The sequence below is a fragment of the Chrysochloris asiatica genome, unplaced genomic scaffold (assembly GCF_000296735.1).
Source record: "Chrysochloris asiatica unplaced genomic scaffold, ChrAsi1.0 scaffold00268, whole genome shotgun sequence".
NCBI classification, from domain to species: domain Eukaryota; kingdom Metazoa; phylum Chordata; class Mammalia; order Afrosoricida; family Chrysochloridae; genus Chrysochloris; species Chrysochloris asiatica.
This window is the reverse complement of record NW_006408786.1, coordinates 889,175-914,603: the sequence shown is the minus strand read 5'-3', so window position 1 is coordinate 914,603 and position 25,429 is coordinate 889,175. Positions and strand designations below refer to the sequence as shown.

The 25,429-nt window shown below is 46.0% G+C and overlaps 1 protein-coding gene across 1 annotated transcript in view; it reads left to right on the top strand.

Moving 5' to 3' along the window:
- CACNA1A (calcium channel, voltage-dependent, P/Q type, alpha 1A subunit) overlaps positions 1-25,429 on the top strand; it is a 325,229-nt gene that overhangs the window by 261,666 nt on the left and 38,134 nt on the right. Inside the window, exons 27-32 of the mRNA XM_006874309.1 lie at positions 694-854; positions 9,817-9,954; positions 11,473-11,674; positions 13,088-13,252; positions 17,744-17,854; positions 22,364-22,447. Coding sequence (XP_006874371.1) covers positions 694-854; positions 9,817-9,954; positions 11,473-11,674; positions 13,088-13,252; positions 17,744-17,854; positions 22,364-22,447 — 861 coding nt within the window. The remainder of the gene's footprint in view (positions 1-693; positions 855-9,816; positions 9,955-11,472; positions 11,675-13,087; positions 13,253-17,743; positions 17,855-22,363; positions 22,448-25,429) is intronic.

The window sequence follows — 25,429 nt, the reverse complement described above, 5'->3', positions numbered from 1 at the left end:
CTAAACCATCGGTCAGTCTTTCCCAAAAGCTTGGCATTTCAAAAGCAAGAAACAAACAAAGTTTTCAGTGCTAACTCCACCAGTGGCCACCAGTATGATTTCTTACTTAGCATGTTTCTTGAAATGAAGTCACCATGTGTTTTTTACTTAAGAAAATTAATTTTTTTTAAACTGGACACGATATATTGGCGGTTCAAGCTCACCAGTTGCTCCTTGGAAACCCTATACAGGGTCACTATGGGTCGGAACCAACTTGACGGCACTTAAAAACAAGTACTTTATAACTAGACTATGCCAAACAACTTGGCACCAGAGTCTACCCAAGTTGCCACATTAACCACCACACACAGGGAGCCATCAACTGGCTGCTTGCTAAAGGTAGGAGACAGAGATCTCCCACAGGGAAGCAGCTCTCAGTGAACACCTTTCTTCTTTCCTGCAAAAGCCACTTGCTTATTTCTGAAAGCCTCAGAGAAGTGACCCCATTGTGCAGGGGTTGGGACCAGAGATTTTAGATGCAGAGACGCACAAGTTGGAGTTCAGCCCCCATGTTTCTCAGAGTTGTGTGGTCTTATTTAATAAGAGACTTGGCTCATGCCCTTGTCTGTGAAATGAGCACTTTGGTATTAATGGCTGCTGGAGATGGCAGCTGGGCAGCCCCCGACCTCTCTCACCCTCTCTTGACCCCACCAGGCCGTGTTTGACTGTGTGGTGAACTCACTCAAGAATGTCTTCAACATCCTCATAGTCTACATGCTGTTCATGTTCATCTTCGCTGTGGTGGCTGTACAGCTCTTCAAGGGAAAGTTCTTCCACTGCACGGACGAATCCAAGGAGTTTGAGAAAGACTGTCGGTGGGTCCCATCTCTCAGGCATCATCCCCATTGGGGCTGGTGGGTGGGGGTGGCCACGCTGACCACTTGAACTTGGGGACTGGGGTGGCAGATGTTGGGAGTGATCCAGTACAAACCATTAGGAGCTGAAGGAGAAAGGAAAGGAGTTTTGAAACTTGAATCACTGCCCACCATTATAGAATGATTACTGAACCTTTGTCAAGTTAGAACTATTAAATACATGTCCACAATCACTTATCTGAAACCTTTGGAGCCAGATTATTTCAGAACTCAGAATTATTTTATATTTTAGATGTATACAACGTAGGACTTAACACCCCACCCGAGCCTAAGGCATCCCTGTAACGAAACACCATATTTCTATGTGAAGCCAGTGACTTTTTGCCTCAAATAAGATAAAATAACAATTATAAAGAGACTTTCATTCTCAGGTCTGATTATGTTGCCAAATGAGTTAGGGCAGGGTCAACAAACTTTTTCTTAAAGAGCCAAATAGTCAATATTTTTCACTTTGTAGGCCATAGTCTCTTATGACGACTCCGCTCTGCTGTTGAGGCATGAATACAGCTATCCACAGATCATACCTAAACAAACAGGCGTGGCTGCCTTCCAATGAGACTTCATTCCTGGAAACTTAAATTTGAATTTTGTATCATATCTGCATGTCATGAAATGCATTCTTTTGGTTTGTTTTGAACCATTTAAAAATGTGAAGACCATTCTTCTCTCATGAATGGGACAGAAAGAAGCAGCTGGCCAGATTTGGTCAGTGGTCTTTGACTTGGCAAACCCTGAGCTAGGAGGAAAAAAGTCTAGTTTTCAGAATGTCTTAGGTTGGGTTCTCTCTATATATGTGCATATATAAATATATGTAGAGAGAGAGAAAGGTTTATCTCAATGAAATAGCTCATGCAGTTTTAGAGTCTAGTAGATCCCAAGTCTGTGGGTTAAGTAACAGGCTAGAGGCTTCTCCCGACTCACATAGCTGCAGAAGCTAACAAACCCAGAATCGGGAGGTCAGACAGCAAGCTTATGGGCTGTGGAGGTTGATGAATCCAGGATCAACATGCAGATAGCAGACTGCTGGCTATGGCATCCAACAAATCCCAAGATGGGCAGGTAAGATGGTAGACCACTACTGGTTCACACGCTGCAGAGTTGGATGAGTCCCAAGATTGTCAGGCAATACAGAAAGCTACTTTCTCAAGTCCCCAAAACTGGAAGTCAGATGATGACAAGCAAAATGCAGGCTCCAGAGCAGCAAAGTCAGCCAGCTTTCCTAGATTGTCCATATATATGGGATACAGACCACACCCTTGAAAAAACTCCCCTTACAACTTAATGACTGATCACGTCATGAAGGAACTTACATCACAAAATGCAGAATAACTACATCATTACATAACTACCAAATTACACGATTATATACCAAACCCCAGGAGTCCTGGTATGGAACTACCGAATAATGTACTGGACTGCGAGGTCAGTTTAAACTGCAAGGTCAGTGGTTCAAACCCACCAGGCGCTCCTCAGAAGCCCTAGACAGGGTTGCTATGAGTCAGAACTGACTCGACAGCACTTAACAACAATAAGGTATCAGCCCTCTGAGAATACTGACCCAGCCAACTTGACACATAACCTTAACTAGCACCCATTGTCAACTCGACACCTATACACATCTCCTTAAATCATACATAATCTCCAAATAAAGACAATTATGAAGTCGTACTTGTATGATATAATTAATACATATGCCACTAAAAGCATACTAGCCTCCTTTGCATCTTATATTTTATAAGAAGTAATGGAATAAAGGAGAGAAATAAGCAAAGATACTATATAATATTATTATTATTCCATTATTTTTTAATTCCATTTTTTCAAGCCCCCGTGTATATATGACCTACACATACACATATGACAAAACAAGGGAGAAATACTAAATACAATTACAGTCCTTGTTTCTACATCCCATGAGGCCATGGGTCTAGATTGGGAGAGGGAAGGTAATGTGACAGAAGTGGAAACCATGGGCATTTGGATCACTTCCTCGTGTAACTGACTAGTACCTTGAGGTCTCGTTTGTATCACTTCCATGTATTGATGGAGTGCTTCTGTGTACACCCATCCAACTTTATGAATGTAGGTCAGATATGGTCACATGGTCATAATATTTAGAACTACCTTCTTCTACCACCCATTCCATATTCTCTTTGCCCTCAGCAAGCACCTCAGCTGGTTGTGGTTCTTTACTTAGTGGGATGACCCAAGCCTTCATCCCGAAAGTGTGTATGTCATTAGCCTGTTGGATTTGTGTTGCTGTGGTTTTCCATTGACTTTAATCACAGGGCATGGTAATATAAGAGATGTCTTAAGGGATCCCTTTATCCCAGATATACTCCATTATGTAAGAGAATTTCAAATTTCCCCTCAGTAATCAGGATCAGGATTCCAGGTGTAATGCTGTAGGATAAGCACTGGACTGCAAACCACAAGGTCAGGGGTTGAAACCCACCAGCTGCTCCTTGGAAACCCTGTACAGGGTCTCTATGAGTCAGAACTGACTCAATGGCATTTAAGAACAACAATCAATCAATCACACTAGTCAATATGGTAACTCCTTCCTTTGCCTGTTAATCCTGAGGCATGAGGAGCCCAAAGTAGCCAGGTGACATTCTTAACTTTTAGTTCAATGGAATCTATGTTGTATCTCCTGATGGAAGCATTCTTCCCTTTGGAACTAAAATCTCTAGTCTAAGGTTGTGGAGACAGGAAGCAAAATATTTCTGAGTGGGTCACTGAGAGTAATAGTGAGAGGTGACACTCCCATTTCTAACCCTTCTTTCCTGGACTCATGAATCCTAGCTATGGGAGAAATAGCACTATATATTAGACACTAATTTAGAGCATATACCGCTTCCTAGAGAGCATTGCTCCAACCCTGCAAGGTTGACGTCTTAGCTGGTGCTACAACTATGTCTTTAGAAGACCATTCCATTGTTCTATAAAGCCAGCTGCTTCAAGATGAGGGGAGCATGGTAGTATCCATTGTTATACTTCATTTGCTATTAAATGAGTCCCTTGATCTGTGATCCTGTGTGGGATACCCTGCCTGTAGATAAGGCATCCTATAAATCAGTCATTTTGCTAGAAGCGTTGCATGCAGGGAAGGCAAATTTATATCCAGAGTATGTATTTATTCCAGTCAAAACAAAACACTGGTTCCCTAACACTCAGTCTTGGTCTCTGCTGCTGGCAGGTTGGGCACTCAGCAGTGGCTACAGCCAAGTTGGCCTTGGTCAGTCGAAGTCCATGTTGCTGAGCTAATAATGCATAACCTCTATCCCTTCACCTCTGGTCACTTTTTTCATGAGCTCATGGGACAATGACAAGAGTGGCTGGGGAAAGATCATTGGTTTCCACAGAATGTATCATCCTAGCCACATGATTGCTAAAATCTTACTCTGCCAAGATCACCCATTGGTGAGCATCCACATGAGACACCGATATAGATATGTCCACAAACCTCTTCCCCACACCTGTCTGTTTGTCACCAATTTTCCAATCTTCCAAGTTCCTGATCATCCAACAAAACTATTGGCCACAGCCCAAGAGCCAGCACACAGCTGCACATCTGGCTATTTCTCCTTCCTAGCAAAGTGAACATCCAGGGGTACTGCTTAAAGTTCTGCCAATTGGGAGGTCTCTGTTCACCATTGTCTTCCAAGGAGGACCCAGAAAGGAGCTGCAGTGTTGCCACTGTCCCCATTCAAGTAGTGCCTGCCTATTGTGCAGAACCGTATGTAAACCAAACACGAGGTTTCTCTTCCTCAGCCAGTTGATGGCAGTGAATACCCCATGAGGCCAAAGGTGCAGACTGCGAAGGCAGGGAAATGTGACAGGAGTGGAGACCATGGGTATTTGAGCCACTTCCTCATGTAACTTACTTGTGCCTTCAAGTCTTACATATACCATTTCCATTTACTGATAAAGTACTGCTATGCACATCAACTTTATGATTCTGTGGGTCAGACAACACCCAGTTTACAATGGGCAGCTCAGGCCGTGTGCTGACTTGTTGGCCTGTAGTTAAGCATTCAGTCCCTACTAAAGCCCAGAAATAAGCCAAAAGCTGTTTCTCAAAAGGAGAACAGTTATATGCAGAGGATGTCAGAGCTTTGCTCCAAAATTCTAAGGGTCTACACTGTGATTCACTAATAGGTAATAGAGGCTAGCCAAAGAATCCAAACAGCCCCTTTTATCTGCCACTGATACTTGAGGAATCATTGGATTAGCCGGATCATATGGCCTAAGTGACTGAGTGGATTGCATGGCAGCCTGAACCTGTTGCAGAACCTGCTCTTATTCTGGGCCCCACTCAAAACTAGCAGCTTTTCAAGTCACTTGATAAATAGGCTGAGTGTTGTTGTTGTTGTTGTTGTGAAAGTGTCATCGAGTCGATTCCAACCCATAGTGACCCTGTATAGGGTTTCCAAGGAGCAGCTGGTGAGCTTGAACCACCGAACTCACAGTTCAAACGACTTTGCAGTCTGATGTATTAGCCCACAGCGCCACACCAAGACTCCACATAGGCTGAGTAGCACACCAAATTAGGGCTATGCTGTCTCCAAAGTCCAAAGAGATCCACCAGGTATTGTGCCTCCTTTTTAGCTGTGGGATGGGCAAGTGCAATAACTTACCCTTCACCTTAGTAGGTATGTCTAAACATGCCCTGTACCACTGTGCCCCTAGAAATTTCACTGAGGTGGAAGGTGCCTGAATTTTTATCAGGTTAATTTTCCAACCTCTAGCACATATCTGTGGGAGAAAGATGAGGCTTTCTACTCCCGTAAAGATTTACACCCTCGGAAACCCTGTACAGAGTCGCTATGGGTCGGAACCAACTCGATGGCACATAACAACAACAACAACAAGCACATATCTAGAGTTATTGATACTTCTTGCTTACTATGTCAAATAAGTGTAATATCACCATTATCATAGACCAGTGTAATATCTTGTGGAAGGGAAAGGTGATCAGGATCCCCTTAGACTAAATTATGGCAACGAGCTGGAGAGTTTATAGTCCCTTGAGGTAAGACAATGAAGATGTATTGCTGGTCTTACCAACTAAAGAAAAACTGCTTCTGGTGATCCTTCAAAACCAGAAACGAGAAATTATTGGCCAGACCAACCAGGTACCAAAAGATGTATTAATTTACTCAAACAGTGAAACCACATCTGGAACAACAGCAGCAACTGGAGTTACCACCTGTTTAAGTTTACAATAATCTACTGTCATTCTTTAAGCTCTATCCAAATAGATAACTTAAATGGGATGTAGTGGGACTCAGCACCCCTGTATCCTTCATGTCCTTGATATCCTTCATGTCTCTGCAGTCCCTCTAAAACATGGTATTGCTTTCGTTTTCCCATTTTGCTAAATAGGGTCTGTTCTAATGGCTTCTACTTGGCTTTTCCTACCATAATAGCCCTTGTTCCACATGGCAAGGATCTGTGCAGTGTTCTGCCAGTTGCTGAGTGTATCTATACTAATTATGTATTCTGGACCTGGGAAAATCACTCCTGCAGGATGGGCTCAGGTACCCACTGTGAGACCCACCTAAGACTCCATTAATAATCTGAACTCTATTTGCTCCTACTCTGACTGGTGGACCATAATGATGTTTTGGGTCTCCTGGAATAAGTGTCAATTCAGAGCCAGTTTCCAGTAATCCCCCCAAAGTTCAATTATTTCCTCTCCCCCAATGAACACGCACTCTCATAAAAGACCATAGATTCTCGAGCATAGCTGGGGAAAGGTTGGCAGTATGAGTATTTGGCAGTGTAGTGTAGGTTCCCTCAAGGAGACCTTGAGGTATTTAATGCAAGTCTAGGAATTGATTAAGGGGTTGTGAGTTTCTATTCTTGTGATTCAAGTTAGACTGCAATTCACTAGACCTAGAATTCTTCTGCTGGTACAGGTCAATTAAATATTTAGTAAATTTTCATCTTTTTCACTACTAGGAACATCATGCCTAAGTTGTTGTTGTTGTTGTGTGCCGTGGAGTCGGTTCCGACTCATAGTGACCCTGTACAGGGTTTCCAAGACTGTAAATCTTTACGGGAGCAGAGAGCCTCATCTTTCGCCCACGGAACAGCTAGTAGTTTCGAACTGCTGACCCTGAGGTTCGCAGCCCGATTTGTAACCACTACGCTACCAGAGCTCCTTCATGCCTAAGTAGCCAGTGCTGTGTGAGTCAGTCTATTCTGATTACTGCTTTGACTCTGTTGTCCACTGTAGTTACCATGCTCACCTTGTCTTTGTCCATTAAGTACCACCACTTGGCCCCTACTACCATGGAGTCTAGTCAGGTGTCTTAATTCAGTTCCCACTGCCAAGTCTGACTTACCTAAAAGCAATCACAGCAGTCTTCAAGGATGATGGGACACCCTTTGCAAATTTCTTCTTCACCATTGTGGAAAAAGGTGTATCTTTTGGGCATTCCATATGTGGGTCTGTGGATCTAACCTGATAAATCCATTCTAACATGTTAATTTCCTTAAGCCTTTTTATACCTTCTTCTACAATATACAAGACAGATCTTGTACTTCAGATTGGTTTAGTGTAGGCCACTGTGCAATTCATGCTGCAGTGAACCAAACAGATCCTTTCCTAACCTCTCAAACTGAAACACTGAATGAAGAATCTTTGCTTAGTGGATTTATCAATAAACTCAGATGGCTCCAACTTTATGTTCCTTGTACCATTATCTCACACCCTTTAATAACCATTCCCACACATATTCCCCCAAAATTTCTGTTTGTACATATTAAAACACTAAGCAGTTATTTTAGAGTATAAAATACTTCCTCTTGGATCACAATTTGTACTTTACCATTTGGAACTTTCTGTCACTTAAGTCTAGTCATAGGTCTAGAAGTAAATATGGGTGTGGGGAGGTTCTGGGACCATTCAATAATGTCTTATAAAACTTGTCTCCGACAACCCCTGATGCTGCCCAGGTGATATCTTAGACAAGGACTCGTCAGGCACAGGTGGGTTAATCTCATCAGATGGGGTGGAAGGGATCATAATTTTATTAGGGAGGGTGAGTTAGCAGAAAAAGGAGTTCTGTTGACAGAAGTGATTTAATGGAATTTAAGGGCTCAATGTCCCCAGCTTCCTGATTATCTGCCCATATGTCCTCATCTCAAGTTTCAGGGTCACATTTTTCCCAGTCAATGCCCTCACTTGAACTTCAGAATACCATTTGAAGTAGAGAGTTCAATTGCTGTTGCAATTCAGCCATTCTTACAATGATGGTTTGGTTTTCAGCAGTATCCGCTCTATTACGACAAGGAATAAGCCTGTCCTTCAGGGAACAGGTAGCAACTTTGAGGTATTTAAATGGCATTTGAGCTATGACTCTGAAGCCCAGAGCTCATCTCTTTCGTTCATCACTTTGTCTTGCAAAAGTAGAACCAATCAACTAGCTCATCTATACTTCTCATTCTAACAAAATTGTAGAAAAGTAACAAATATGCAGTCACCCACCACTCTCTTCTCACCAGTACTTGATGTATTGATGGTGGGATTCTCCATATTAATATTGCCCCCTTGTGCCATGGATTAGCATCGACTCCTAGTGGAGGCAGACTCATCAGCACACTCAAAACTAGTCAGACTTGAGAATCAATTTAGAAAACTCATCTTTATGATTTTGTTTCTCTATAACTACTTTTAGTACTAAATGTCTTAGGCTGGGTTCCCTAGAAAGCAAAAGCGGTGGAGTATATATATCCATATATATACTCAGGTGTATAGATAGAGAACTTTATCTCAAGGAAATGGTTTGTGTAGTTTTAGAGGCTGGCAAGTCCTAAGTCTATGAGTTAGGCATCTGGATTGTGACTCATGTAGCAATGGTGCTGACAAACCCAAGAGCAGCAGGTGATATGGTAGGCCACTGGCTGAAGTCCCACGTCCAGAGGTCAGATGATGATGAGCTGGGATGCAGGTTCCAGAGCAAGCAAAAGCCATCGAGTTTTTCTAAAATACCCATACATATTGGATGCATACCACACCCATAAATTTAAGAGGGAAGTCTCTTTAAAACTTACTTCTTGACCACACCATGGAAGGGATTACATTAAATCACAAAATAAAAGATAGCTACATCATTACAAAACAGGTAAATTGCATCATTGCATAACTGCCAAACTATATCAAACCACTGAAAATCCTGGTCTAGCTAAGTTGACAGTAACCTTAACCATCACACAGAGCTTTCTGGCTAAGAGATTGTGGACCCAGGGTCCTGTCACTGTACATTCATCTTCACACATGCCCAGCCCATGGGAAGTGGTGGGCCTTCGACAAACCAAACATGAGTCAGTATTGCAATTGCTATGTTACCATGTGGCACCTGGTGCCCTGTTGTTGTGTTGGTTTCCACTTCCTGAAATTAGAAGGATCCTAATCATTTCACTAAGGCCAGTTTTTGTTTCCAGCCCTAAAAAGAGCCATGAAGGGAAATAGCAGTTCTTTCCCTTGGTTGAATGAGGCTAGAAATGTGCTCTGTGTATCTTTTCTGGGACAGGTTAAGGACCCGCCCAGCCTAAGGCTCCCACCCTAGAAGTGGGTACTGGCAGTGAGTTGGCTTGTCCATCTGATGTACGGTCCTGGAGCCACCCTGTGAACTTCTCTCCATATGACTGCTCCCACAGTCCCCCAGAATGAGCCATAAGTTGGTTATGGAACCTTCCAATTACTGTCAGCATGGGAATATGCATATGCATCCACAATCCCTTATTTGAAATATTTACAGCAGACACATTTCAGAATGAGAAATAGCAGGGGCCTTTGCGTACCAGGCCGTGTAGGCCCCTTGTCCTCCTCCCATCCCTGGTGGCCAGAGGCTCCTCCCACATTGACTAACAGCCCCACTCTTTGTGGCAGCGGCAAGTACCTCCTTTATGAGAAGAACGAGGTGAAAGCCCGAGACCGAGAATGGAAGAAGTACGAGTTCCATTATGACAACGTGCTGTGGGCTCTGCTAACCCTCTTCACCGTGTCCACGGGGGAAGGCTGGCCACAGTAAGTAGTGTGAGTGGAGAGCACTAAAGGAAGAGGGGTGGGAGGCAGCAAGGGAGAATTAAGGGCCTGAAAACCCAAGAGAGGTCTTGGAGAGGAGGAGGGCTCAATTCCTGGCTTCCTGATGCAGAGACCTTGTTGACTCCCGAGGAGCTGTCCACGGTACCACAGTACCGCAGCTCCCACTGTGGTTGGGCTTCTAGGGGTTGAAATCCAGCCCTCACCCAACTCGCCAAGTCCTGAGTGCCCAACACTCTCACTCTCTGCCCAGTGATTCCATTTCTAATTTGAAGAGAGGTACCAGGTGGGCAGGCACATGCCCCCACAGACCCCTCCTCTACTGGTGAACAGTGCAGACCTCCAAGGTGGGAGCAACCACGTGGCCTCTTCCAAGTCACTTTGACTGTAGAATCATTTTCTCCCCATCATAGCCAGGACTAGGTTGAGGCAGGGGAGGCTGAGGTATGCAAGAGTCCAGACAGACAGACCCTATCTTTATTTAAAATGTTGATTTCCTGTTCACTGTGGACTTTGGAGTATTAATTTGATTTTCTAACATACTTCCATAAAAGATTATTTCATTTGATGACTGAGTTTTTGGTGCCCTTTTACACTGTGCCCAAGGTGAGTGCCTCATTTTCCTCACCCTAGTTGGGGAGACACCAGGTTGAAGGCCTGATAAATCTAACATCCTCCCCACTCTCTTTCTTAACACACCAACTCATATATGCCTTTCTTCTCACTGCACACACAAATACACACACCCAGGGCCCACAAACACAACCCCATGCTACTCACAAGGCATCTTTAAACATTTTAAAAGGCACGTCTTCCTCAACATCATTGTCAGAGAGTTCTTACAGTATACTTAAGGATGTTGTTCCAACAAGGTACTTGATGGCCATCTGCAAAAAAAAAAAAAGTTATAATGAATACAGAAATCTATGCTGTTTAAGTATCAATGGCATCCCTTAGACACAGAGGCCTTAGCAGCGCACAACCTGAACAAGTGTACATAGCAGCTGGACACACTCCCATGGGCATCCCTAGGGCACCTCCTCAGCATCTACTTCTTCCAGTGCTTAGACACAGCCCCACAGCTACCTCATGACAACATACTTTTTCCTATCCATCACTGTAAAACTGGGTTTCAAATCTCAAGTCCTCCACTTCTGTGTGGATGATCTTGGAAAAGGCACTTTCGATCACAGAACCTCAGTTTCCTGGTGTACAAAATGAAGCCAGTAAAAACTTCCCTAAGAAGCCTGCTGGGAACATTAAAAGGATATGGGACCTGTTATTGTTGTCACCACTCTCCAAAGACCAAGGAGTGGGTAAGACTTAGCGAATAACCATGGTTTTTAGAGTCGGAAATCAGTTTACTTCCATTTCATTCCCTCTGAATATTTTCCTCCACTCTTGCACACCTGCCCCTCTGTCACCCTCTCTCTACCATCCTCATCACCTCTCGGTCCCCTCCCTCCTCCTCCCTGCCTCTTGTCCCTCCCCTGCTCCTCACAGGGTCCTCAAGCACTCGGTGGATGCCACCTTTGAGAACCAGGGCCCCAGCCCCGGCTACCGCATGGAGATGTCCATCTTCTACGTTGTCTACTTTGTGGTGTTTCCCTTCTTCTTTGTCAACATTTTTGTGGCCTTGATCATCATCACCTTCCAGGAGCAGGGAGACAAGATGATGGAGGAGTACAGCCTGGAGAAAAATGAGGTGCCACTTCCCAATCACATCCCCCCTTAAGAGCTGACAAGGAGCTCTGTTGGTGCAATGGTTAAGCACTCATCTGCTAAAAGAAAGGTCAGCAGTCCAAACCTACCAGCCACTCTACAGGAGAAAGATGAGCTAGTCTGTTTCTATAAAGGCTTACCGCCTTGGAAAGCCGAGGGACAATTCTACTCTGTTCTATAGGGGTACTTGGAGTTGACTCCATGGCAACAGCTTTGCTTATAAAAGCTGACCCCCCCATATACACATACACAGGAAGCAACTGTGGGAAGGGAAAAGCAGCATGCTCTGAGTAGAGTTCCATCTGCAAGGATCTCTGCTGGGGTTTCCAGAGGGGACACTGGATGGAAGGTGTACGTATCAGTCAGTTCAGACCAGCTTGTGCTGCAGTAACAAGCAATCCCCAGCACCTCCTGTTGCAGACATCCCCAGAGACAGTTTCTTTCTTGCTCCCCGTGCCTGTCCACAGCGAGTTGACTCTGCTCTGTGTTGTCTCTCCTGGTCCTCAGCTCTTGAAGCTTGTACCCAGAAGTAACCCACATCGTTTCTGCTCCCAGTTGTGTGACCAGAACCCACTACACACCCATATCCGCTATCAGTGGAATGGAAACATATACTCTCCCCTAGGGAGGGCAGCAAGTATTTATGAATGAAAATGCAGCCCCCTCAAGAGCACAGTAGGTTCAGCTCTGGTGGCAACGTGGGTTAAGTATTTGACTGCTAACTGAAAGGTCAGTAGTTCAAAGCCACCAGCTGTTCCATAAGAGAAAGATGAGGCAGTCTGCTTCCATAAAGATTACAGCCTTGGAAACCCTATGGAGCCGTTCTACCGTGTCCTGTAGGGACACTATGTGTTGTCAGCCCCACAGCCGTGGTGAGTTGGTTTGAAGGGAGTGTAGGCGTGGCCTCTGCCCTCTGGCTTCATCAAGAATGCTGCCTTCCATTACTTTTTCTCTGCCCTAATCAAAGAGCAGGAGAAGCAGGGCATTTTGGAAGTAAAAGAAGGCACAATGGTTAAGCTCCCAAGTCAGATTTTACTTTGAATTCAAGTTTGCCCCACATAGCCGCTGTACTACCTCTTGGAGCTTCTGTTTCCCTCTTCTGCAAAATGGGGTTATTGATCATTACCTACTTCACACGTTTGCTAAAGAGATACAGTGAGATCCTGGGGCGGGGGTCTGGGAAGAGGAAGAGTCAGTTCAAGATTAGGCAGAGGGTGGATTCTCAAGTAGCCATAGCTTTTGGGAAAAGAAAGCAGTGCCGGGGAGGAATGGTCAGGGCCTCCGAGAAGCCTGCTGGGGCCAAAGAGGCAACAATTGAAGCAGTGAGCTACAGTAGAGGCTTAAAGTGCAGCCTCCTGGCCCCTGCCCTGCCCAACCCATGTCCTTTCTCCCCCAGAGGGCCTGCATCGACTTTGCCATCAGCGCCAAGCCGCTGACGCGTCACATGCCCCAGAACAAGCAGAGTTTCCAGTACCGCATGTGGCAGTTCGTGGTGTCTCCGCCCTTCGAGTACACCATCATGGCTATGATCGCGCTCAACACCATTGTGCTCATGATGAAGGTGAGCTTCCACCCGCTCCACCATCGGGGCCTTCACATCCATCCGTGTCTCCAGCACAGAGCCCAGCCTCCTGAGCCCTGCTCATCCCCCACCCCGTTCCTGCACCCACCCACAGTACTGTGGACCGTCTAGTTTCCCAGGCAGACCACCTCTGAGCCTCCACCTGCTTGGCTAACTCTTCCTCTGTGAAGCCTTCCCAGAAAGCACTACACTCTATCCTTTGTCTTACTCACAGTTGTTTCCACCACAACTGTGAGCTCCAGGAGGCTAGACCCTGGAACTTCTGTGTTACTTTCTTAGGTTCCTTGTCTCTTCTCTCTCCTTCTGTCTTCTCTCTTCATTTTTGCTTCTGCTTCTGCCTGCCAATCTCTGTGGGGATGGCTGCATAAATAAGCAAAACCCTCATAAATATCAAGGCATGACCCTCCCACCAGGGGCCCCTCTTGGTAGGCCACAAATAATTCATTTGCATAGTAGGTTATAGTAACGTCATTGTCTTAGTCTATAGTCACTTCATTTGCATAATATATTGACCAGTCCCGCTAGGAACATTCCAGTCACAGGACAAGCTATAATCTGGGAATGGACAAAAAGTGTCCAATCTCAAATTGTTTACAGTTTACTCAAGAAATGTCAGTCAACCTGGACAAAAACGATACACCCTCTGGGACGGAAAACCAGGGTGAAGGTAGTGCCTCAGAGCTTAGCAGGGAAAATCTCTCAAAAGATTTTTCCAAAGAGCCAAGGCAAAAGTCCACATAAAGGAACTCATTTCACCAAATGATATACAAATTAGCAATAAACACATGAAGAGATGCTCACCAGTCGTGAGGAAAATGCAAATCAGGACTACAATGATGTATCTTCAAAGACCCAACAAAAGCTGCTGACGCTGCTTATGTACAACCAAACATTTCATGGGATTTGGTTCCTTGGTTTGGAAGTTTAGGGTCATAGTTTCATGGGACATCCCAGTTTATTGATCTAATAATGTGTTGTTGCGTCTGTTCTACCGCCTAAATCATTGCATAGTGTGAGTTCTTTAAAGCTTGCAAGTGGACATCCAAGGCACAATTGGTCTCTATTTATCTGGAGCAACAAAGGAAGAAGAATGAGAAGTAGGAGAAGAATACTTGCCTCCATGAACAACTGCTTCTTTCACCATGAGACCAGAAGAATTGGATGGCACCTAGTTACCATTACTGACATTTTGATCAAAGATTCTATAGATGAACCCTAATCAAAAGCGGGGAGGATATAGAATAGTTTCAAATGCCCTTGGAATCTACTTTCTGGAGCCATGAATGAGCTACTTCTGAGAAATAACCTTTTAAAGATCCTCTGAAGTCTTCTTAGACCAAAGAGTAGTTTAACTAGTGAAGAGAGTTTGTCTTGAGCACTATGCTCTTATAAGAACTCTCTATGTGGAGTCAATTTGAAAGCAACAACTGGAAAGATTAGATAGGAACTTTAGGAGGCAGTGAGTGTTTGTGAACGAGGGAGGAACAACTCCGAAAAGGAGGAGTAGCGTAATTCCAAGAATGTAACCAGTGTCACTGAGTCTTACATGTAGAAATTATTGAATCAGTTTATGTTTTGTCGTGCATATTCTCAACAACAACAATTTTTTTTAACCCACAATGAAACACCACTTCACACCTACAAGGGTGGCTATTCTGAGGAAAAGACTGTGTAGAAATTGGAACCCACTGCCATTACTGGTGGGACGATTAACTGCATTTGGTACTTTTCATAAAATGGTGCAGCTACGATAGAAAACAATTTGGACAGTGCCCAAAAAGTTAACCATAGACTTACCGTATGACCAGCAATTCCCCTCCTAGATATAGAACCGAAAGAATGGGAAGCAGCAGCTCAAGGAGCTACTTTACACCCGTGTTGGCAGCACAATTCCTCACAGCCAAAAGGGGATAGCAACCCAGTGATCATCAACAGACGATGCACAGACAAAGTGTAGCTCATCCAGACAATGGTACACTATTCAACCATACAGAGAAGTGAAGTCGAGATTCATGTTACCACATAGATGAACCTTGAAAGCTCCTCAGTCATAGACAAAGGGACAAACAATACATGATTCTATTTATATCAAATAGAATCGGCTGACGCGTAGAGACAGAAAGTAGATTAGAGACAGCAAGAGCCTGGGGAAGGAGCACTGGTGGCACAGTGGTTAAGCACTCAGCTGCTAACCGAAAGGTCAGCAGTTTGAATCCACCAACCGCTCCAAGAGAGGAAAAAGACAAGGCAATCTGCTTCCATAAAAATTGCATCCTTAGAAATGTTATGGGGCAGTTCTACTCCATCCTTTTGTTGTTGTTGTTGTTGTTGTATGCTGTCTAATCGGTTCCCACTCATAATGATCCTATATGGGTTTTCAAGAGCAGTTGGTGGGTTTGAACTGCTGACCTTGTGATTACTAGCCCAGTGCTTATCCTACAATATCACTCTGTTCTGTAGAGTTGCTATAAATCAGTATCAGTTCATTGGCAAGGGGTTTAGGGTTTTGTTTGTTTGCTTTAGTTTTTAGAGGCTGTGGGGAGGGAGCATAGGAAGTAACTAATGGGTCTTGTGTTTCTGTTAGTGATTAAAGAGGATAATTCTTATGTATATTTCACCTCAATAAAAAAGTACTTAAAAGCACCATTTAAAAAGAAGAAGAAAGAGGTGATTAAAAAGCAACCACAAAACTACTGTGAGAGGTGTGGTGTCCTCTTGGCTCATCAGGAGTCTGGGAAGTTAAGACCGGGCCCAGTGACAGAGGTTTGATGTGAGTGAGAAAAGACATAACCAACCAGTTCTCTCCAAACCAGGGAACTCAGCCTTTATGGGCCTGGGTCTGTGTTGGTATAGAGCTGGGGTGGGGAACGTCTGGTCTGCAGGCTGTATAATGCAGTCAAAATCATCTGACCTGTCTCTACCAAGGTAACCCTAGTTCCAGCCATCACGTTGTTGTTGTCATTGTTGTTGTTAAGTGCCATCAAGTTAGGGGTGAGTTAATTAAATGTTTGGCCAAATAAAGCAGGCTCATTGTTTTTATTATTCAAAAAATATTTATTAAACACTTTATAAGCAGTGTGCTAGCTTCTAGGAATAATTAAAAGTAAAACTATTTCATTGCCTCCCTTCTCTGCTAAACTATAAGTCTTGGGAGGACAGTAACTGTTTGCTTGTTTGCCTCTATATTCAAATCCATTGCAATGTGCTGTCACTTCATTCTTTTTGGTTTTAAAGCTTTTATTGTGAATTGAGTGATAGTTTACCTGGGAGAACATCAGTTTTGCACTCATCCTGTTGTGTTTTTTTCCCATTGCAATGATTACCGTCCCCTCCATGCATCTTCATTTAACAGTATGTGCTTCTATTCTCTCTGGGGGGGTTTTTGTTGTTGTTGTTGAGTTGTTGTTGTTGTTTGATGTACACAGAAACACTCAGGAATAGATAATCATTTAAACAACCAAAGGGCACATTCTGCAAGCCTGCCTCCTGGCCATCAGCACTCAGTCCCTCTCTTTCCATGAGTCTAGAGTCCTCAGCTGCTCTCTCTCTCCATGTCCTCACCTCTGCCTCCATCTCTGGTGTTGCTGCTTCTCTGGTTAGGGTCCCATGTTCCACTCATGCTCTTCTCCCTTGATGTTCTTAGGGTCCTCTGTTCCTAGAATGTAAGATGAACTACTCCCCCCTTTATGTTACAAAACTTCTACTTTTACAGTTGTGACTATTGCAACTAGTCAAGATAACAGTTACTCACTATTGAATCAGAAGAATCCTATCCCCATTTCTGTTTACCAAGCCCATCTAGACAAGATGAAAATTATTCAGTGGGGAGTCTACCTTCCCCCACACACTCTGAAACTAAACTCCCTTTTGAAAACTTGTAAGCCAGCCATTTCATACCTTTATAGCCCACCCCTCCATTTTAGGTAGCCAGTGTCTAATTTGCCTGTCCGTAAGAGTCCTGGTTTGGTGCTGTGGGCTAATGCGTCACACTGCAAAGTCGTTTGAACTGCTAAGGTCAGTGATTCAAGTCACCAGCTGTTCCGTGGCAACCCTACACATGGTTGCGATGGGTCGGAATCGACTTGACAGCACTTAACAACAACAACATCAACCCTGTATACTGAGGGGGCAGGCTTGATCCTTGATTTGAAGACTCCCTCCCTCTCAGTTGATATTTTGAGCAACTGCATCCATTAAGTATAGGTCAAGTTCATCAAATTGTAGCAATTTACACTTGTTCCCTTTATCAGATTCTTTATCTTCCTCTAGTTGAGTTCTGATCATCAAGCCATTGAAGCTAGGTTGAATGGGTACCATCTGCAAGGCACTTAACAAAACACCCCCTGGTGTAGAAGGCTGTGTGCAGTGAGGCTAGGTGAACCTCACCCTGGAAAGAACAGCCAAGGAGTGGTCTGCCCACTCCAACCCAACCTGCTGACCCCCACCCACCCTTCCTCCTTCCTCTTCTAGTTCTACGGGGCCTCCCTTGCTTATGAAAATGCACTGAGGGTGTTCAACATCGTCTTCACCTCCCTCTTCTCTCTGGAGTGTGTGCTGAAAGTCATGGCATTTGGGATTCTGGTAAGTAGGCCCTTGGGCTGGGATTTTAAGTGGGAAAGCAGGAAGCTAAAAACGGCACTTGAGTGCTGGTTGTGGTCTCCCTATCCCCAAGATCCTCAAGTTCAGTGATGGCCTAAACATCATGCTCGTGGCCAGGGACCCCACTTGAGGTTCTTGTGCTGGCCAAATGATGCCAAGAAGACCTTTGCTGAGTGTTGAATGCCAAGCATGATTCTACTCAGTTTATTCCTCACACAAGATTGATTTATTTTAAAGACAAGGAAACCGAGATCCAGACAGGTTCAGTCCAGTGTGTTCGAACTATTTTAACTATCAACTAGTTGGAGTCCTGGTGTGGTGCTATGGGCTTATGCGTAAGACTACAAAGTCATTTGAACTGCAAGGTTGGTGGTTCAAGCTCACCAACTGCTCCTTGGAAACCCTATACAGGGTCGCTATCAGAATTGACTCCATGGCACATCACAACAACAACAGTAAGAGTTACATTTTACAACACAACCCCAGCCACATATGTTCATATAGGCAACTGGGATGCAATCTTCACAAAATAAGTATCTCTTCTAGCACATAACCTGTGTACTCTTGACTTGTCTCTTCTAGTGCATTCTATTTCCCAGTTCCCTACCTACTAACTGGAGTTCATCTCCCACCAATGCAGTGTTGGCCATTGGCCACATGGGGGTCTGTGGACAGAATTCAGGGAGTGTCCTCGAAATTGGAGGAGAAAAAATTGCATCTTATTTTTCACTTGCTGCTAACTGGTCTTTAGCATGTCCCTCTGTATTGAATGTAGACAGCAAACACACACACACACCACTGTCACAGGTAAAAATCCAATATTTCCATACCGCATTCTGGAGGTGTCAGATACCTCACAATGAAGTGTGAGTTCATCTTTGTTTTGAAATGCCTGCAGCTAGAACTCATTATTTAGTGTGTTAATTAAAAGGGGCATGAGGCAAATCTGCTAGAAAAGACCACTTTAAAGTGTTAAAGAGCAAAGATATCTGTTTAAAGACCCAAGCCAGGGGATTTTCAAACACCTCATATGCATATGAAAGTTGGACCATCAATAAGGAAGATTGTAGAAGAATTCATGTGTTTGAATGATATTTTGGAGAAGAATATTGAAAGTACCTTTGGATGGCCAGAAGAACAAACAAATCTGTGTTGGATGTACAGCCTCCTTAGAAGCCAGGATGGCAAGACTTTATTCTCATACGAGGAGGGACCAGTCCCTGGAAAAGGACATCATACTTGATAAAGTACAGGGTCAGTGAAAAAAAGGAAGACCCCCCCCCCCAACAAGATAGAATGACACAGTGGCAGCAGCAATGGGCTGAAACGTTACAATTGTGAGGATGGCGCAGAACCAGGACTGGGGTTCATTCTGTTGTACGCAGAATCGCTATGAGTCAGAACCGACTCCATGGCACCTAACAACAACGTTTTAGTGTTTTGGTAACTATTTTGCTTTCACGGGTCTCCTTGGAGACCTGAGTGATTTATTTTTGTGATTTATTTTTTATGCTTTTACAAATCTTGCTCAGAGGCCTTCCTACCTGGCCACTGCGAGGATTCACAGCCCAGGAGAAGATGAAGAAGGCCTGAGCTCGTGGGTTGTGTGTTAAGTGATTTGCCAAGGCCCCAGTGAGGAGTTAGAGCTGGGATTTGAATTGACCCATCTGGTGCCGGCACTTGCCCTGATGACCCTGGCTTAGCTGGCCTCTCTAAAGAAAGTGACCCACTGTCATCTTCTCACCCAGGGTCTCCAGAATCAGCCTTAGCCCCAGAAAGACGTAGACTCCAATCCTGCCTCCATCACCTGGCTGCATTGAGAGTGGTCCCTTGCCTCCCCCTCAGCATTTCTCTTGTGAGCGTGGACCACAATAATGTGTACGCTCAGGGCAGAGCCTACAGTGAATGCTCATTTAGGGCTAGGAGAGTTATAGTAAATCTCATCACCCACCTTCTCCCTCCAAAACAGTGCTCTCAATCCTACTACCCATTAGAAAATTCCTTACAATTGAAGGATTCTCCAGGCCTACCCTACCCCCATGGTTCACAGGGTCCTAGGAGGAGGAATCCCCAATCAATCTATAACAAATATCCTTCCGGGGAGTCCAAGGTCACCAAGGCTGACAGACTGTATCAAACACTGGGACAGTGTGAGCACTCAAACAGGGAGGCCCCCTGCTGTCAGAAAGAGCCCCGTCCCAGGATTCCAGACCTGGGGCTGCCACTGGGATAAGGCCCTGTGTTTGTCTGGGCAAGGACACAGGCTTGGGGCAGCCACACAGGGCTCTGGCCCCTTTCGGCTGTAAGACCTCAACAGGTCACTTGATTCCTGCACCTGTTTTCATGTCTACAAAACCAGGGTGACAGGTGCCCCAGCTTCCTAGTTTGTGGTGTGGGGAGGACACTCTCAGACTTGGTGGGCACCAACCGGTAGAAGTGCATTGTGCTATTAATTTACTCCCAAGTAGCTTTCCAGTGGTGAGGTGGTTCTTCTATTGGGGAGCCGGGCCTCCATTCCCCTACCCCTGGCAATCCCACACTGAACCTCCCTCTTCAGTTCAACCCCAAGTTCCCCATGTAAACGCAAAACACCAGAAATAATCTTCTACCTCAGAGCCTGAAACCTGTGTCTAGACACGTATAGGGTAGATAAGATGCTTTGTCTTCATTTCCGGTCTCCCAGAAGCAGAGCCAGAGACAAGGATTTGAGTGCAAGGAATTTATCTGGGAAGTGATCCCAGGAAGCATGACAGGGGAGTAGGGAAGGGAAGCAGGGAAGAGAAGCCAATGAATGGAGTGTTACTGAGCAGTTCTCTGGTAGCAGAGTGGTTATGAGTTGGGCTGCTAACCTCAAGATCAGCAGTTCAAAACTACCAGCCATTCTGTAAAGATTTACAGCCTCGGAAACCCTATACAGGGTCACTATAGGTCGGAACTGACTACACGGTACATCATCACCACCAAGGCAGCTGGGGCTCAGTCCCACTGGGAACCTCACAGGGGCAGCAGAGAGCATACACCTTAGAGTCTTGTCCATTGGTCATAGCCAAGGGCTTCTTTGTTAATTCCTTAACAAATGTGCGCCCAGAGAAAGTGCCTGGGCAAAGAAATGAAGGTGCGTAGTAGGAACGTGGGCCACTAACAGTGTCTTCAATGATCCTAACAGTGCCAGTGGAACTTGAGTTTCTTTCAAGGCAATTATACGTATGTAACAACAAATTCATCTAACAGCTGCTGTTTATGAAGCTCCATGTGTAGTGATTAACATTTATCACATCATTGCTGTCATATGCCTGCCTTACACAGGCCCAGGCACCTGATTCCTGAGGTCACAGCTCTGAAGCATGTTTCCTTCTCTGTCCACTCAGAATAGGGCCCAAGCCCTGGTCTAGCCTCTGCTTTTATGAAGATGCAGAAAAGTTTCCATTTGGGGAACTAGAAGAAAAGGTGGCTGCTTTGAGCCAGACTGTGAGATCCAGGCAGGGTTGCCAATCAGGGTGGGATTTAACATTGGAGCAGGTCCCCTTGAAGTGCCAAGAATCACCATTCTAGTACTGGATTAAGGGAAGCAGGGCCGGAGACAGCTGGGACCCTTGGGGGACAGGGAGTCATGGCTAGCTACCATGGAGTGTAGACAGAGCTCAGCATTTTATCAGTGATACAGTTGAGCTAGCAGCCAGCCCAACACAGGTCAAGTGAAACTGCAACAACAAGACAATCCCCACAGTTCAGTTATTGAAATCTACATCCAGCTTGGGGCCGAGGCTCCTAGAGCAGCAACCATCCAGCATGTTACTGCGGATGGCCAGGCCCAGGGGTAAGAGTTCTGGAGAGTTCTATACTGCCCAAGACCCCTCTATGCCATTACTACATACAGTCCCTACAAGTTGGCCAGGTGCCAGGAAGGACTCCAGGCCCCTGCTCTGTTTTCTGCCCCTTTGTCATAGTCCCTTTCTCCAAACTAGGAAACGAAAGTACAGCAAGGGTAGTCAGTGACCCATAGTCCCACATCCAGACAGGAGCAGAGCTGTGATTTGAACCCTGGTCTGGCTCCAGCGTCCTCTCTTTAACAAGTGTGCTATAAGAAACCCTCTTGAATCCATGAGTTTGTAATTACAATCTAAGGCATGAGTTCAAAACCAGTCTGCCGTCTCCCACAGGGGTCTGACTTTGTTCCCCTAGAAGCTTCAGTCACCTGGTGTAAAATGGGTGATAATCCTTACCCCTGGAGGGTCTTTGTGAGGATCTCAAAATGCCTAGGGTCAGACCACAGCCCAGAGAGGCAAGGCAGGCTCCTGGAGACAGTGAGTCTCAAGGTCCGGGAGAGGGGTCATTGATGCTGGCCTGCCAGGCATTAATGTTTCAGTGTTTGAACATCAGGGATAGTCCTAAACACGCTATGTTTGAGCAGCACCCCTAATACGCCCTGGCGCATTAGGGGCCAGCACAGAGCCCTCTGTTGGCATCTCTGTCTTGTGGGTCCTCCTCTAGAATTATTTCCGCGATGCCTGGAACATCTTTGACTTTGTGACTGTTCTGGGCAGCATCACCGACATCCTCGTGACAGAGTTTGGGGTAAGTTTCCTGCCGGCTTCTCTCTGGGCAGCACCAGACTGGACTGGGCCGTGGGTGGGGGTGGGGGGAGAGAAGGAATGTGTTCTAAGTCTTCCCCACCCCCGAGAGCATGGCCCCAGCCAGAGGGAGTGCTGGGGGTGCCGGGTATCATGTGGGGCAGTGGGGGTTTGTGCAGCCAACCCTGCCTCCTGGCTGGGGCTACTGAGTAAAGGGGGTACACCAATGCATAGAGAAAATCTAGGGCCTTGGAGGGCCCAGGCTGAGCCCGCCCTGACTCCACAGGTGTGGGAGGCCAGAGGGAGCCAGATTCAAGAAAATTCTACTTGAAATGGCCTTCATGGTTTGTGGGCAGGAGGGTACGGGGGTCCTCAAGCCAAGTGGGGTCACCACTTTCAGGGCCTAGGGAATGTTCCCAGGGCATTTCCCTCCTCTAGTGTAAGGGGACTTCCCATGACACAGGGGTCTCGGGATCTCTGATGGTGGCCCTTGACTGGCAGACTGCCCCAGGGCTCATCGCAGACCCTCTACTTGACCTTGTGCCAGTGGTGTCAGGAATGGGGTCCCTTTGGAGGTTGGGGGTAGATGGGAGAGCCTCACAGAGGTGCAAAAGGACAAAGAGGGTCGAAGCCAAGGACTGGGCATGGGAGCAACTGCGTCATAATAACCAAGACAGCAATGATTCTTGACAAGAGCTGCACACCCGCTGGATGCCAGGCACGTGCCAAGCATTTTCCATGGCTTAGCTGATGGTTGGGGTCTCAGCATACAGAACTCCTTCAGAGGGTTCAACTAGAAAGAGATGAGGGTGACAACAGGAAGCAGGAAGCCAGTACCTGCCCTGGGTCTGAGCTGGGATTGAGGGGTGGCAATCGTGGGGCAACAGAACCATGGTATTACAACAGTCAAACAGCCCTCCCACTAGACGTGAAATGGGACTAGCCATCATAACTAACCTCACAGGGTTCTTGCAAGACTCACCTTCATATGTACATTTCATACATGCTGTGGGCCAGGCCAGGGGCAGAACTATGGACCCAACAGACAGAAACACCTGCCCTTGTACAGCTGATGTCGTAGTGAGGGAAACCACAAGTCCCAACACAGAAGAGCTATCAATGCAAAGTGCTTGGCACGGAGCCTGCTGGGAATTCGATGTCTTGCAAATTGCAGTTATTATTATTGCTATTGCGATCCTCACTGTTAATGTATTTGGTTTGAGTTCCTTGGTCAATGTATTTATATGTTCATATATTTGAGAGAAAGAGAGAGGGTGGGTGCTAACCCCCCACCTGGTGTGGGTGGAGGTTGCCCACCGGGCAGGGCACACAATCCTCCCAGGTAAGCCCACCAGGTCTGGGGCAGGGGACAGAAGCCAGGCTGTTGGACCAGAATGGCAAGTCCCTAGGGCTGGGGAGAGAGGGCACGTGACAGTGACCCCAAGACTGCCCGTGGGGCCCACCAGGCCTCAGCTGCCGCCCCCAGTGACCGGGGGACATGGGGTTGCCCTGTGTACGATGGATAATGATTGTGTTTCTTGTCTTGTCTCTTTTCATGCCTGCTCTTTAAACTGTATATTGGCACAACGCCGTCTGAAAAACTCATCCAATCAAAATGCACTATGAAACTCATTTGTTCATCCATGACGTGGTCTGTGTGTTCATACACCAATGACTATCTCCCAAACCCGCCACCCCCACTCCCCGCCCGGGAACCGAAACCCATGGGTTTTTTGGCACTGGTTACAAATCAACCTAAAAAACGCTGAACACGCCTCCCCAACTGCCCCCGCCCGCCCGCTCCCCATCCATCTTCAACATCTGCATCTAGAATCCGGTTGGTCTTACTTCTTTCTGAAGTCTAAATGCCTTACATTAACTGTGGAAGCATCTTCTCGCATCAGCATTGCACGTCCACGCCCTGGGCTTTCTAGTTGAATGCCTGATGCACACCCCTCCCCTCTGTCGGTGGTCTCTCCTGCCCCCACCCCTGCTCCCCTGCTCCCCTGTCCCCTTTGCTCTCTGGTGGTTCTTCCTTATTCTGAATGTGGGTGTTCCGTTTGGGTTGGTTTGGGTTTAACAGAGAATGGTGAGGAGTGCAATAAATACTACCAACTGGACAAGCAGCCAACCAAGTCATCAGCGGTGTCCCCCAGCCAGTTCAGCCACTCTCTCCACTGTTGTCCCCTCCCAACAGAGCCCGAGCCCTGGCCTGCAAACAGCTCATGCTCTCCTCTTTCTAGCTTTCTCTTTCTGAGCCTTTCACACTCTGTCTTTCCCACTCACTCTTCCTTCTCTCTCTCTCTCTCTCTCACACATACACACACTCTCTCTCCCTCTCTCCATTTCTTTCTTATATGCACATACGTGCATGCACACACACGCATGCTCACACGTGCACACTCACTTTCACCATACACTCACTCTCGCACACATATTCACACTGACACACTCACTTTCTCACACGTGGACACTCACACTTTTGCACACTCACATGCACCGTCACTGTTATATTTCTGTACTCCCACCTAAGCACACCATCTTCCCCCCTCTCTCACTTTCTCAGCTCTCTGCACACTTGCACACCCCTCACTTCCTCAAATCCCACCAAACTCTGCGCGCGCGCACACACACACACCCCGTCAATGCAGAAACTTCTTGAAAGGACCCCCAGTGTCACCTTTGCTGAACTACACATGCATTCATTCACCAGACATTTCAAGAGCCCCTATTTGGTACCACAGCTGCAATGGTGGTCAGAAAGCAAGACCATCCCCGTCCCTCTTGACTTGCAGTCAAGTGGGGGAGGTAGGCATTGGCCAAACAATCTCTGAAATACACCTGAAGCTATAACTGTACTGCAAGCTGAGGGGTGAGCAGAGTTAACAAGGCATAGCTCATGCAAAGGTCCTGTGGTCCAACAGAGCATGTGGGAATCTGCAAGTTAGGGGTGTGGCTGAAGCAGAGAGCACTGGAGAGGGAGGAA